The sequence below is a fragment of the Tiliqua scincoides genome, chromosome 11, assembly GCF_035046505.1.
Source record: "Tiliqua scincoides isolate rTilSci1 chromosome 11, rTilSci1.hap2, whole genome shotgun sequence".
NCBI lineage: Eukaryota > Metazoa > Chordata > Lepidosauria > Squamata > Scincidae > Tiliqua > Tiliqua scincoides.
In genome coordinates, this window is record NC_089831.1 from 14266033 (window position 1) to 14281835 (window position 15803).

General features: G+C 47.1%; 1 protein-coding gene and 1 pseudogene across 2 annotated transcripts in view; one reads left to right on the forward strand and one right to left on the reverse strand.

The window, feature by feature from the left end:
* ROBO3 (roundabout guidance receptor 3) overlaps positions 1 to 15803 on the reverse strand; it is a 57374-nt gene that overhangs the window by 25718 nt on the left and 15853 nt on the right. For both annotated transcript variants that reach the window (XM_066639754.1, XM_066639753.1), the window contains exons 4-5: positions 7345 to 7426; positions 3358 to 3526 (exon numbers count right to left, since the gene is read on the reverse strand). In XM_066639754.1, coding sequence (XP_066495851.1) covers positions 3358 to 3526; positions 7345 to 7426 — 251 coding nt within the window. The remainder of the gene's footprint in view (positions 1 to 3357; positions 3527 to 7344; positions 7427 to 15803) is intronic.
* On the forward strand, positions 9239 to 9358 carry LOC136662648 (5S ribosomal RNA; annotated as a pseudogene).

Consider the following 15803-nt stretch of genomic DNA (forward strand, 5'->3'; position numbering starts at 1 on the left):
ACTGGAGGCGATAGGGCAAAACAGATGCCATTTTAGGAATTAGCACCCCAAATTCACATAAAACCACCACAAAGCTTGATAAAAACGTTTTTCTAACCCTCAATTTTGCAGGCCTGTGTAATCCTACTTATCACAGTCCACCATAAACATATTTGGGATTATGAAGGTGTGGCCCCTGAACCATTGTGTGTCTTGGGTCCTCTTTGGAAAAAAATGTCGGCGGGTGCAGGAAGTGCTGTCAGAATTACTGATTAGAGTTTTCAAACTCCAGAATTCAACAGGACTTGCTGACGACATCCTTTTGCCCGAGGCTCAGCTTGGGAAGTAAACAGAAAGCTGGGCTTGAGCCAGGGCTATTCATTCCAAAAACAGACACATCCCTTTCCAGGATGCACAGCTTCCTGTGGTCCATAAATGGGAATGGGGGCACTGCTATCATCTGCCCCTCATTGCAAGACCTCAGTCTGTTGCTTGAAAGCAGCCAAGCCGAATAATATCGAATTATATCCGACAGGAGTCTTTGAGGTTTGATCAGCAGACGCATGGAGCCGCACGGACTGGGCACACATACATGAGCCCACATTAAGCGCAACTCGCAGCAGATGCTGCGCTCCTTCGATTTGCATCTCTATCTCGCTACATGTACGCACATGCACACCACAGACTCAGACAGAGTCGGCTGGTCTGGTGATTTAGAGGGCAGCCCAGCTGCTTCCATATTTGCAGAATTTCTCACTGCTAAACCACACGATTCAGCCACCTGTGCGCCCCACAAATCTCCTCTCGACTCCAAAGCAGATGGCTCCGAGAAAAGTTTGCCCACGAGCTCAAGCCACACGAGGACACAGTGTTTGTCTTCGCTCAGGGGAGCACCTGAGCAACGTGGCCACAGAAAGGAAGAATCTGAACGCAGGGCATTCGGTGGCGTGGCGTTGGTGGGGAATGGCAAACAGAGGCTTAACGTGGATTCATCAGGATGACCTATGGCTCGGGAACGTGTTGACAGCAAAGCATTGACACAGCTGCGTGTGGGTCTGCCCCCCTGACCTCTAAAGCCCAGCACCAGACAGGCTTCCGAGGGCTGATGAAGTAGGAAAAGATTCCACTCTTTGCAAGACAAAAGTGAGGACTAAAATCTAAATTTCTAAAATCCAAATGTCTCCCTGGACTGGAGGGGGTCTGAACTGGCCAGGCTGGTTTCCCCGAGTGAAACTGATGCACAAGGAACTCCTCTCCCCACTAGTTCCATTTTTGTACAAAACGCTGCACATCCACAATTTGCCATGACTCAGTTCCTTCGTCCACAGTGACCTTTTGCCCCCTCTGCCTTTCCTGTCTACACTTGCACACTGAATACAACTTCCCATTGGCTGGATGAGGCTAAAGGACCATTTAGACCAGCATCCGGTTTCCAGAGAGGCCAGAAGCAAACTTCTCCTGCTTCCAGACCTACCAGCAGCATATAGCCATCATGCCTAGTAGTGACAGACCTGTCCTCCACGCGTCTGCTTCATTCCATTTTAAAGTCATCTAAGCTCACAGCTATCACCATGTCTTGTGGCAGTGAATCCCAAAGACAAACTAGACACTGCATGAAATTCCACCATCATTTTCACTGGAAGTTTAAATGCAATTGCATAGCAAATATCCTCATGTTTTGCTTTGGAAAAAAGGTTAGGGACTTAGGCCCCTGCCAAATTAAAGCTGAAAATGCAGGGAGAGGCTAGGCTGTTGCCATGGCCCCTGTCAGCACTGGGGGACGGACGGACGGTGCAAGTCCCTGTGAATTGTAGCAGTGGCTTCTCCTGCCTCAAGAACTCTCAAGTCACATACCCTGAAAAAATATGCATTGATTCAAGAAGCATGTAGTGAAAGGTATAAGAAATGCTAACACATGTAGCCAACTCCGAAACAGCCCACATTGTGTCAGTGCAACAACAGCCACTCTGACAATACACCTAGCATGACATTTGGCGAGAGACTGTTTAGGAGCTATAATTGGGACAGAAAACGCTACAGAACCACAGGAGGGCTTTGCCCCTTGTCAGAGAGTCACCAACTCTTTGGAATTTCCCTTTTTTTAATTATCACCATTCCAAAAGGTTACTCTGTCAGGGTTGGTGCTTCTCCAAAATTTATGACACTCACCCACCAACAAGCCCTTTCCCTTTCTCTTGTTTTCTGTCAGGCATGAGAGAAAAAAGTAAGAAAGTCCAAAGCTAGGAAACCAACCATAGTGGAAAGCACTAGTTATGTGGGGTAGTGTCTATTTGGAGGGATATTGTACATTAGGGCTGAATTAGTGCTTGCAGCTGCAAAAGGGGGTGGGGCCAGGACTAAGGTAGGTGGGACCTCCACAAAGCACTCCCATTGCCACTAGGGTCTTCTGCTACTACCAAACCTGCCTCCTCTTCTTCCCCTCTGCAAACTGCTCACCACTGCTTCTGACGGCTCGGACCAGCAGGAGGAGGAGAAAGCAGAAGAGGAATTGCAAGTAGAGGAGAGGGAGACACTCTGCTCTCCTCTCTGCTCTCCACACTTCCTGCGGCAGGCAGGCAGGCAGAGTAGAATTTAAGTGGTGGCAGCAGGAAGATGGAAGAGAGTGGAGGCACTGCCACCATGTTGGGAATGTCTGGTGTACATAGTTAAAAATTGTCAGGGCCCCTCCCAGATGCCCTGACCCCTGACTTACCCTGGAGCAGGCACCCCATGCCCAGGGTGGGGAGGCTTCCATGCCCTTGAAGGGGGCAAAGCAGGTTGGCTCACCCCAACCAGCCAGAGGGGGCTGGCAGGGCAAACAAGGAACACTACAGGAAACAAGCCAGGAACAGGAACGGCCTTTTCTGCCCCACCTGGAGGAAGGGGAGGGGCCAAAGGGGGCGGGCTTGCTCCATAAAACAGGGAGGCCAGGGATGAGAGGGGGTCAGTGTGAAGCAGGTGGCTGGGAGGTGAACAGCTCCTGCTCCTAGGCCAGGTCTGGCAGCTCTGCTAGGAAGGGGAGGGGCCAAAGGGGGCGGGCTTGCTCCATAAAACAGGGAGGCCGGGGATGAGAGGTGGTCAGTGTGAAGCAGGGAGCTGGGAGGTGAACAGCTCCTGTTCCTAGGCCAGGTCTGGCAGCTCTGCTAGGGAGGAGGACAAGGGTGCTGGAACCCCCTCCCCCTTCAGCCAATCTGATGCCTCCCTGGGGGTGGGACAAGCCTGCTCCAGGCCCCTCCAGGGGTGGACCCCTACATAAGTGTATTAGTTATCCAGCAATTTATTCAATCTAGTGGGAGCTCTAGAAATAACCCTCAACCCATCTCACTGCTGTGCACAGAGACCCTGGGAAAACTCACTTGGGGACCAACTGAAGGTTACCTGAATGCTTCAATTATGTATGAGCTAACAGCTGCTCCCCCGCTAACAGGATTTGGCTTCCAAATCAACGCGACGCTGTTCTTCGTGACATCAGTGACCAGAGGTGCTGAGGGTGACCCTGGGAGAAGGCTTGGCTCCAGAAGCTGTGTTTGGAGATCGGCACCATTTTCTGGAGAAGGAAACATGGAAGAAGAGGATGAAAATGGTGATGAGACCCTGAGGGAGTACAGAACCACATCACTTTCGGTAGCCTTCACAACAGAAGCGATAACTTCAGTCTTCTATGGTTCTTTTTTTTCTCTCCAAAAAAAGCATCCGCATGGCCACCAACATGTTTTAAATTTCTAAAGCAAGAGTATATCTTTGGGATACTTAGTAGATAACTCATCTGTGTTTAGATCATCTGGAGCATTCATCCAGGCTAAAGATGATAAGAAGAACCTGGCAGGATCAGACAGAGGTTCACCTCATTGTATATTCTTTCAAGAACTGCAGCAACAAGTAGCTACAGTCCACACTTTTTATCCACAGGGGATCTGTTCCAGGACCCCCTGTGGATATGCAGTCACTTCTGGTTTGACAAGCAAATTGAAAGAGGCTTTCCTTCGTTATCCATGGCATCCGCGGTGAGTCAAATCTGTAGTTGCCGAATTTGTGGATCCTGGGGGTATCCTGTACTTGGTAGTCCACCAGAAATGGCCAATGGCCCACCAAGCAGGTCACAGCCTACCTTGTCTACTTCTGGTTTCTATCAACAACATTGCAATTAGCTCAGTTGTCACAGCCATAAAAGGGCAACACCAACCGGACCTTCTCCTTGTGTTCTGATCTCTGATTAAGTAAGCAATTTTCAGCTGCTGTGGTGTGGCACATTGGAGTGCTATGAACCGTCTGCAGATGTGCTGCAAGAGTTTGGGGGAGGGACATATTAATAGGGCCATTGGGGGATGTGAGCCCCTAGCCAGCAGCGCGGTGTGTCTTGTCAACTGTCAAAAAACCGATAGTATGTCTGGACAATTTTAGCATCTTCTCAGTGTGTCATGAGATGAAAAAAGGTTGAAAATCTCTGGAATAGGTGATCAAGACCCAAAGAAGTCCTGATGACTGAGGGTCCCCCCCCCACCCTGTGCTGTTTAAAAAGGGGGGGGTCAAAAGGATGTCTGATGAAAGAAAATCTGCATCGTTCATGCCTGAGTGTCAGCGGCAAATTCACACATGATGCTGATCCCCCCCAAATCCTCACCCCACGTTCTTGTCTGGAGCATCAGTACAATGGAGGGTACAGAGGGCTGAACCTGGCAAAGTTCTGGACTTTGACTAGGGAAAGCAGCTTGGTTGTAACAGCTCTGTGGGGGGGGGGGGTCATGGGCCAGCAGCTGCTCTCTCTGTCTGTCTAACCTAAGAATTCTCAAACTTCCCCCCACCACAACCCACCTGTTCTGCAGCAGAGGGTGCTGTGCCACACCTCCTTCTCCAGTGCTGGGCCACCACAGGCCTCAGAAAGCCTACACATGCCTTTGGAAGCGACCAGAAGTCACTTTCACAAACCTGGAACTGAACTGGTTTTCCAGCTGCTTCCGGAGGCCTGTGGCCTCCAATTGTGTCCAGGGGGCTTCCACCTGGAGTCAACTGGACACAAGGATGGACGGGAAGGCCCAGCCCAAGATCCACTGGACTGTGGATTGTAGCCCACACTTTGAGAAACCCTGGTCCAACCTATCTCACCTTAGCTCACTTCTTGTTATTTTTCCCAGGTTCATTGAAGGGAGGAAAATGGAAATGGCCACACCCTCTGGCTCTGCCCCAATGCCCACATGCCTGCTGGCCATGCCCCCATTGACCATGAGTGTGACAGTCCTGTGAAAGGGGTGATGCCTCCATGTTAGTGAGAACCTGCATCGCCCAGAGAATGGGGACACCACCCTTGGAGAATGCAGATACTTCCCCATTCTCAGGAAATGTGTGAGTACTGGGAGGCAAGGCAGTGGGTATACTGGCACTAGGGGGCCGGGCCAGGGGTGTGCAGTCCCCTCCCTCTCCCTCCCTTCAATGAACCTGGGAGTGACCATAAGAGGAGTGAGCTAAGATGAGATAGGTTGGGTTACAAGTGAGTGAGCAACTGGCTCAGGCAGTAGCGTAGCAAGGGCGGGACAAATGCACACTGAGCAGATAGAAGACCTGGCCTCCCCTGGAGATCTAAAGGCAGAAGCCAGCTCTGTCCAGGTCTACCCTTCACTTCAAGTGGCCCGGCTCAGGGGTCCAATAACCTAGCTACGCCACTGTGCCCAAGATATACCAGGGAACTTTTGTGGTTGGGCAAATCACCCCAATCAAAGGGGTTGCTTCCAAAGGGCTTGAGATTTGCTAACCTTCTCTTTGGCTGCAGATTGCAAGAGGGATTTATCCCTTCAGGAAGTTCCTCTTTCCTAAGCTCTGGTTAAGGCTAATCGTCATCTGCTGGGGGCGGGGGGAAGCTTAGGGAAGGCAGCTCTAAGCTGCTGGAAATCAGGGGTGCCTGTGGAATCATCATGATAGCCAGAGGAGTCAGAATTAAGTCTGGGATCTTGCAACTTGCTGGTCTACAGATAAGCAATAGCTTCAAATCCTTTGGATGAACATGCAGCCCCGTGGGATTGTGGCTTTGCTTATCCTCTGGGCTGTTGATTTTCCAAAACCAACCTTGGAGCAAGGAGAGACTTCTGCACAGCAAACAAAAAAGCTTCCAAACTGTGTGTGCGGTCCAGCAGCTCTGGTTCACCCGCCACGTCTCCCCATCAATAGCACTATCCCTCGAGGTGGTTTTGTACCAAAGCGCCTGGCTCGTCTGTTGCAGGCAGGAATGTGCTTGCTCGAAACTGGAGGGCAGTTTATTGCTTTTTAAATGAGCCGTTCTCATGCAGGAACGCAGGCAGGCCTCATTCTCTGGCAGGCAGGAAGAACCACGGCCTCGGAGACAGTCAGGAGTCGAGGTTTTCAGGCCAGAGGAAACAGCTGCAATTTTGTGAGTCTGAGACCCTGAATAGCAATCAGACTGAAGAATTTTACCTGCTCATTTCTGCATGGTGTCCTACAATGGCATAGCTAAGGGGAGTGGGAGGTACCATTTCTAGAGGGGATGCCAACCCACACCCCAGCAGTGGATCCTGAAGCCTGCTGAGGCTTGGGAAAGCTGTGCTTGGCCTTCCCGGGCCTCAGAAGGCATCTCTGTTCTCATTATCTGCTATGCAAAGACCTTCCAAAGGCTGTAGGGATCTCCAGAATGGTGCCAGTGACCAGTGTGGACCCCTTTAAAATGGTCGGTGGAAGCTTCTGTTGGCCATTTTAAAGGGGTCTGTGCTGGTTGCAGGTGCCATTCCGAAGGTCCCTGCAGCCTCTGGAAGATCTCTGCAGCACTCAGAGGTATTTTAGCACTTCCTGCTGCACTCTGCTGCTTCCAGAGGGTCTCTGCTGGATTCTTCTGATGGTACCCATTGTACCATAGGATCAACAGTTCATTATCTGTGAATTCACTATCCGCTAGGGTTTCCAGGAACATAATCCTAGCAGATAACAAGGACTGACTGCTCCTAGGAAAGGTGCAGGTGATTTTATTTTGTATTGGCATGCTAGAGAATACCATGTACCAAGCAATCACTGAGTAGATTACATCTTGGCAATATCTGCAGAGTAACTGATTGTTTTCTGTCTTTTAAATAATTCATGTTTCTATGTAAAATGTAATGTACGTTCGTATCTGTGTGTGTATACGTAGGTGCGCACATATACATGTATTTGTGTACTACTTAGGTTTCTATTCTCTCTACTGTTTCTGTACAGAGTCTTCACCTATCCAATGTTTATGCCTAATAAAGGTTTTGTTGACTGTTGACTGGCTAGAGAATACCTGAGCATTCTATACAATACCTAATGTATTTCCCCCAATGCCGTAACACCTGTTCTTAAGTCTCTATCGAAGGCCAACTCCACCCTTCCCTCAGTGCTACTGACCTTGCACTGCCAGAAACCCACTCCAAGTCGTTTCGCCTGTTGAGCTTGTAGCGATGCAGACATACAGCCCAGAGTCTGGAATCTGAAATTGACAAAAGCAGGGGAATGTTATTCATTTTTACAGAGATGCCATTGCAATGGCAGGCAGTACACAGGAAGCATTTCCCTTTCTCACACCTGGTTCCAGGCTTTGGCTCTGGAGCACTGAGCAACATAGGATGAGCTCAGGCATGGTGGCTGTCAAAGGACAAGACTCGCTGCCCACATGCATCTCCAAGCCACTTTCTACCCTACAATTTTGGTCTGCGATTCTATGCACACTTGCTTAGGAATAAGCCACGTTGAACACAACAGGACATTTACTTCTAAATAAACATGCACAAGATAGCACTGTTAAGTGCAAGTCATATGCTCACTCACATGATACATGGCAATGCATGAAAAACAAATCTGTTTCATTTATCTTTGTTTCATTCATGTTTGTCTGCCATTAGATTGGCTTGGTTGTTTTCCTTTGGCATTGCTTTCACGGAAAACCCAACTACATCTTCTAATTCTTATTAACATCATATTCCAACCAAGTCACATGAATTTTGAGAGCTGGCACGATTCCCTTAGGGCATCAACTGTGCTCAATTTCAGAGAGATTGTGCTAAAGGAACCCATTTTTACAAGCAATTTAAAAGTGCATAGTTTTCATTTTATTCTGAGTTCAGAAGAGACCCCGTCATCTGATGATTTTAACTTTTCAAATAGTAAAGTAACACATCTTTTAAAAAAGTGCCTACAGAACTGTATCCTGAGATTTAGGAAGCTGGTTTAGATAGTCCCTTGACCTGATCCAGCAGGTTGCTTCTTATGTCATTCCATCCCCCCTATGACATTTTTAAGGTATGATGCCTTAATGGAGTATTACAATCCTTGAAAATTTCATGCAATTTGGGCAGAAAACATCAAAGTTACAAGCATTAAAAAACAAAAAACAAAGGGGGTTTCCAACTGAACTTAACGTGAAACAGAAATGAATGGCCAATCGCTGACATTTTTCATACATGATACCCAAAGGGAGTAGTGCAAACTTGGAAATAGCATGGTTTGATTGGAAAAAAGGACAAAGTTATAAGCAACAGAAGATGGGTTGGGTCTTCAAGGAAATCAATGTCAAACAAAACCAATCAAACCAATGCCCATTGGTTTTCATCAATTGTCAATTTCACATCCTTATTTTCAAAGCAAAATGAAAAGAAATGAATGGGGTGCATTGACTTTCATTCCCATTCCTTTTGAAAACAAACGCACAAGCTTAATCGCTCCTCTGTGTGAGGCAGGAACTAAGTATCTGCCTTCCCTTCCTGCACACCTGATGCAACCACCTGGCTTCTAATACAATCTTGATTTTAGTGGATGTGTTTTCATTTCATTGTATTCATTGTTGTTCCTATGCTGCTAGCTGTCTTGAGTGCCCCTCCCCACAAAAAGCCAAAAGGCGAAGTGTCAAAATTTTATATTAATAAATAAAGCAGTTGCAGTGAGAGACGGGCAAGCTGAATCTGGCTCATCTCAGAATTATTGGGAATTTGTCCAAACAGCTTCAGCAAAAGATAATTGAAATCAAAGGCGTTTTCCTGAACTAAAATGAGGAAAAGCAGAAATTCAGTACCATTTTGTATATATGCAGAGTTGCTGTTGTTTTTTTTTTGCACATGTGAACAGTGAAACCCCAAAACCCCCAACAGATATTGAATTTATGGATACCAGGGTTTGAATTTAAATGGCTTTAAAACAGTGGTTGTTTGAGAATGGTTGTTGTTTTAGCATCGGGACCCACTTTCTAGAATGACAATCTGTCGGGACCCACCAGAAGTGATGCTATTAAACTGGAAGTGATGTATTGGCAAGCAGCAACTGTTACCCTGCACATTCCCGATCTCGTCTGATCTTGGAAGCTAAGCAGGGTCAGACCTGGTTAGTACTTGGATGGGAGACCGCCAGGGAATACCGGGTGCTGTAGGCTTATACCATAGTCTTTCGAGACTGAAGGTTGCCAACCAACCAACCACTGATGTATTGGCTGGAAGCAACATGATCAATGTAGGCTTCAAACCTAAGCTACAATCAGCCAAAGGCCCCATTCCACAGCGCTCTCGTGCTGCTATTTTGCATAGCTTGAAATTCAAACATTCCAGCTTGTTTGAAGCTGAATCCAAGGATTCAGCCCTCCCCCTTTTCCAGCATCCTATCTTCCCACCTATTCTGGGCAAAGAACCATCCCTCTCTCCAGTTGGAAGCCTGTCCTGCCCAGCAGCTCTGTACCCTGTATTTTCAGATCCTATTTTCAGTGGCAGCTGAGATAGGCACAACATGACTCACCTAGTGGGTCCCTACCCATAGTTTGAGAAAGGCTGCTTTAAAAACAAAAATGTGATGCATTCTGGTGCAAGGCTGGGAGGAGAAAGGAACCTCTGTTCCATCTGAAAGTTGGTATTTCAGTCCCAAAAATATATGTAGAGACTTGGAAATGGTGTAGTTTGGCCGTGAAAAGGGCAGGAACCCCAATTTTGGCATACTCTTTTTTGTTTTTAAAGCCATTTAAAGCTCAATATCTGCTGGCATCTGCGGCGAGTCAAATCTGTGGATACCTGGGTCCCACTGTATTTTCCAGGTCCTTACGGGAAATTGTTGTGTGGGAGAAGAAGGGGATGCATCTATTGGGAGAACACACGGGCACAACCTAAGACACCCGTCACAAAGCAACCATCCAAGATCCAAGAACAGGCAGCCGTAGCTTCCCTATGCAAAATATAGTGAAATGACGCTCTTATGTGTGCACCAGTAAGATGATCATAACAGCCCACGTTACAGTAGGAGCAGCCACACTTCTCGGAGGAAGCATGACTCATATTAAAGCCTCTTTGCCAATTTGGGCTCAGGGTGAGTTTCTTTCCGGACAGCTTCGAGAACTTTGGTCACCCCTCACACTGCAAAGGGTCTCGTCACACCAATGGCCATGCGCACACGTTTGGGGATGAATCACTCGAAACATTCCCACCAGGTGGGTCTCTGAGCTGCGATGCAGGAGCCACTGCCCCACTTTTCCCCATTAATCAGCGTGGCCTGATGAGGCGGCCCGTCCTAGGGGACCATTAACTCATGCTAGTCCTCCAATCCACCTGACAGCTCTAATTTTTTCCTGGGCAAAGAGCCACCACTGCTATAAAACGATGCTATTAGGCGCACTGGGACCCGGCAGATGCATTAACCTCCTGACTCCGACACAATGAAGGCACAAAACTAACGTGAAATCTTTCACTCCCTGCTGACTGTCGGCATCAATTTTTAAACAAATGTTTAGCGTGAGCCTTGTGTTTTGATAAGTAATTCATGAATAACCTCCACGTTACCCCGTGGCCGGATCCGACGCTGCGGCAGGGAAAAGGGCGGGTCAGATCTCGCTTGGGATTGTTTCACGGGAGAGAGCTCTACCTGAGACTGTCTATGCCATGTTCACCCCGTACCCCATAGCCTTGGGCCCATATATTCTGCATAGCCCAAGCCAAGATTCAAATTATCCACCGCATAAGCCCAAATTCTGAGAGCTAAATAATGCAAATCTAATAAATTGCTGTGCAGGCACTTATTAGACAATCTCTTGTGCCAGGTTTCAAAGAGAAAAAAAAAGACTTTTTTTTTTTTAACAAGTCTAGTTGACAAGGGAAAATGAGGAATGGAAAGTAAACCTCTGCCAGTAAACAATATATTATTGTGGTTGAGGCTGTAGTTGCCATTTCTCATTCCCAGCTTTGCATCTATGCTATGGGTATAATACTACACCTAGCCTACTTTGCAGGGCTGTTGATAATATTATAAAGGCTCTTTACCATAACAAACAACTGAACCCTGTATGTCAATTCATTGGTTATATTAAGCAATTAATTGGTATATAATTATAAGCAATTATAAGTAACCAATTATATTAACCAATTATTCGTTGCATTAACCAGTTAAGATCCTTTCAACTGGCTAAAAATATCCTGATCAATCAAGGAGCACATGCTGAATTGGTTATTATTAGAAATATGCCCAGGACCCCACTTGCCCAAGTCACCAGACACAACCAAGCTCCCGGCCAGTGGGTTTTTCCATGGGGGCAGTAGCAGCGACACAGGGCCTCCCTGCCTCACCAGCAGGGCTGGCCCTAAGGAGGCCAAAGACACAGGAGTACTGCCCCTTCCTCCTTGATTACAGTTGGGCTGGTCCCACTGCGATTGGAGAGTCCTGCGAGGGAGAGTCCTGGCCAGGCTGTCAGGAGGCTCCAGAGAAGCAGAAGCAGCAAGTGCTTGCAGGATGGGGGGAGGGGAACCTGGAAGGCTGGGCTGCATAAGTAAGGGGTGGTAAGGAATAAGGGGTAGAACAAAAGGATGAAGATGCTCCATTTAACCCCAGCCTAGCCAGTGATGATGGCAGTCTGGAGGAGGCTAGCTAACAGGTAGGATGCTGGTCAGCCAGAGGAACAACAACAACAACAACAGTATTTATATACCGCTTTTCAACAAAAAGTTCACAAAGCGGTTTCCAGAGAAAATCAAATATCTAATGGCTCCCTGTCCCAAAAGGGTTCACAATCTAAAAAGATGCAACACCAGCAGACAGCCACTAGAAAAGACACTGCTGGGGTGAGGTGGGCCAGTTGCTCTCCCCCTGCTAAATAAAAGAGGAGCACCCACTTGAAAAAGTGCCTCTTAACCAGTTAGCAGGAAGACCAGTGGGCAACGGAACCTGATTTCCTTGCCTATCTTTGAGGCTACTGGATTCCCTGACCGACTTGGGCAACTGGAGGGAGCCTGGCCACAACCTTCTCTGGTTCCAGCAGAAACCTCTCTCCATGTCCCAATATTGGTCGCCCCGGGGCAATTGGTTGCTACCTCCCCTGGTAGTGCCGACAAATTACTTACTAAAATGCCACACAAGAAAAACCCACTTTCAAAGAGGCACTCCCCCTTTACTGTAACCCAAGAAGGAATGCCTCCTACATTCTTCCATGATCTAAAAACGAAGTATGTTTTCCTTGTTCTTGAAAACTAGTCTTTTAATCGTATGCATTTCAGACTTAATTGATTCATCGTTGACTAGCGTTTATATGATTAATCAGCTCAGATTTTAGTAACTGAGTGACAGCCCTAAAAACAATACTGGGGATAGGAGCACAGCAGTGGATCCTTGCTTTGCAGGCAAAAGGGGTCCCAGGCTTAATCCTTGATACCTCCAGGCAAGGCAGCAAAGACCCCCACCCAAAATCCTGGAGAGTCACCCACAGATAATACAGACAATAGTGGACCACCAATCCTAACTCAATTCTTTCTTCAGAACAGGAAGGTCACTTTCTGCAGAATAGGAACTAGCAACTATAATGCATTTCTTGGAGAACTTTAGGAACTGACTCTTGCCCTGTGTTGAACATGGGGCTGCCACCCCCCACCCCCCACAAATGCACACATTTCCTCTGGAAGAGGCAAAGTGCTTTCAGGATGGTGTAAGATATGCACACTGTGTCTCTGTTAAGTGGTTGTCCAACACTGGCTGCCCTTAAGTTGCCCTTTCAGTTAAGATGGCTTGAAAACATGGCCCTCAGCCCAATACAGAATTGTACTGGCCTTTGGCTCACATGAAGACCCCATAAGACACAGTGGCCTTCTAGGAAAGTTAGCTGCTGACCGCTGGCTAGTTATTTTTCAAAATCATCCTGATAGTTCAAGGAAAACCCTTACTCTGTCTTTCTGCCACATCCGTAAGCTTAGAGCCCAGAGGAGCAATCTAATGGTTGTTTTGTGGCTGCAGGGTTTGTCTCTGCACATAGATTGACTCTTTCCTGGTTTATCAAACCATAATGTGGTGACACATCAGATACATTTTGAAGCATTTTAACAACATGTTGTTATACAGTACTTATTCCTCACTGATAAGAGAACACATTTTCCAATGCCTTCACAAAGCCTTCTCTACTATATTGTAAACAAATGTATAGTCAGGAAGATATGGTGTTCCTCAGACCTGTGGGAAGATGAGGGAACCCTAAACCGGATGCCATTAAAATGCATCAAAGTGTATGCAATTCTTCACCATGTTACAGTTAGATAGCCAGGAAAAAGTCAATCTCTAAACTGAAGCAAACTCTGCAGCCACAAAACAGTTGACTTCCAACCTTCAGAGGATTTTACGGATCTTATTGATCCTGGCAGAGGGCCGCTGCTGGATGACTACGTCCACACAGGTAAGCTAGATAAAAGACTGTCATGTCCAAACCTTAGATAAGGTCCCACAAGGCACAAAGCAGCATTTGTGTGGGCGTGGTTGGGTAAAACAAGGTCAGTTTCAGGACCACAGAGAGCTCTTAAACACCTGCAACACCTCAGGGGAGGTCTGTGGCCTTCCTTAAACCCTTCCTGGCTCAGACTACCCTCTTCCTAATCTCCATCTCCCTGCCTGGAAACTGGAGATTATAAAGGCGACCCTTTGACCAGAAGTTTTGCATTGCTTTCCTCACCATCAAGACCTACTGCCAGTAATCTGATATTTCACTGCCCAGTTCACTGTAGGACATTTGTCCTGGATCCTTCCTGTTCTCTGTCCCTTCTCAAGCCCTTATATTGTGGTCTATAGGAACTTCAGTGTTGGTGGACTGGGGCCTCTAACTCTTTCCAGTCACGGGGCTTCCGGGCTGGATTAAGGGGCAGGCAACCTAGGCAACTACCCACCTATTTAGGGTCTTTGGGGGAGGCTCTGCTTGGTATGCCAACATCAGGAAAAGCACAGTTTGTGACCTCTGAAGACCTTCTCCATGGTAGCCCCCAGTATTTGGAACAACCTTTATTCTTAAAGTATTCTTACAGCCTTTAGGTGATTTATTAAAACCTGTTTATTTCATTGTGCCTTTGGTACTACCTGAGCTGGGGCAGGAGGTTTCTCTAGCTGCTTACCATTGTGATTTGGATGCTGTCTTTATATTTTTAGTCTAATTGTAATTTGTCCATTGCTTTCATAGATATTGTTAAGAGCAGTGGACATGGATCTCTGCTTCTCCCCCCCCCCCACCCATTTTTATGCTTGCAACAACGCTTTGAGGTGGGTAACACTGAGCAATAATGACTGGCCTGAGGGTACTGAATGAGCTTTATGTCTGAGTGGGGAATTTGAGCCCAGGGTTGCAACTAATTCAATACTCTAACTCAGTGGTTTCCAAAATTAGCTGGGTCACGATGCCCCCGCCTCTTCTTCCTGACTCTTCCAGGAGCCACCACCTTAGATCTTGCAAATCCTCACAAGATCCAAGATGTTGATGCCCAAATCTTGTGAGATTTGGGTGCCACTACCTTAAATCTTGTGAGGTTGCATGATATGCAAGATGGCAGCACTCAAGAGAACAGGTACGAGTGGCCACTGGGGACATCCCGCAGTGCTCCTGCGAGTGTGCCATGATGTCCTATGGGGGTGGCGACATGCACTTTGAGAACCTCTGCTCTAACGGATAAACCACACCGTCTTCTTTATATTATTAATTCTTATTTCACATCACTGTGACAAATCTCAAGCAACTATTCTGGGATGTATCTGGCAACTGTTTGCATATTATAAAAATGAAAGAGAACTGCAGCTCTGGCAGACTCAGTTACAGAGGGTTAATTACGACCAAGCTCTCGTCGGCAAGTCACGTATAACTTTGCTCACAACGGAATGCATTGCCAAGTGTGTTTAGAGGCTCGGCTGTGTTGCACAGGGACTGATTTGGCTGGCTTGGCTCTTTGTTTATTGATATTTACTTTGTTAAGAGCAAGAAAATTGCATTCAGCTGTTTTTTAGCCACTAAAACAAAGACATTGCTTGGTGCCTGTTAACGACATTAATTTCTTAATAAGCACACAGTCGCTGGGTCCATTCTCCGGGCTGCAGGCAGGAGTGTTTTAACAATTCCTATTCAGCTCTGAAGCAGGCAATTACAGACTCTCTTTTTATCGAGTAATTTCATTATGTTGCAATTTACCACAATTATGAAAGCAAGCAATTCAGATCCCAACCGCGTTGCGGAATTCATTGGCTCACGAGCTGCTTGATCACTCAAGAGACTGACTTTTCTCCAGATGCAGCCAGTTGCGTGATCTGGACAGAAGTCAGAGCATTCTGAAAGCTAGTTCCAGACACAGGGCATGGTGGGGAATGGGGTGGTGGTGGTGAATTTACATTAATACCATCACACAAGGTACGATTATGTGCATTAGCCCATTTTCCAACACATTAATGCCATTCAGGCAGTACTATACTGCACCAGGAATGAAGTCTCATGAACCGCCACCACTGGCTAAGCTGCTATAATGTTACAGAAGGGGCTGACAGCCGAAAATACAGCTAGAGTGACTTAGGGTTGGCAGAGACAGCAGGCCAGTGGAAGGAGGGATAAGAGGACATAA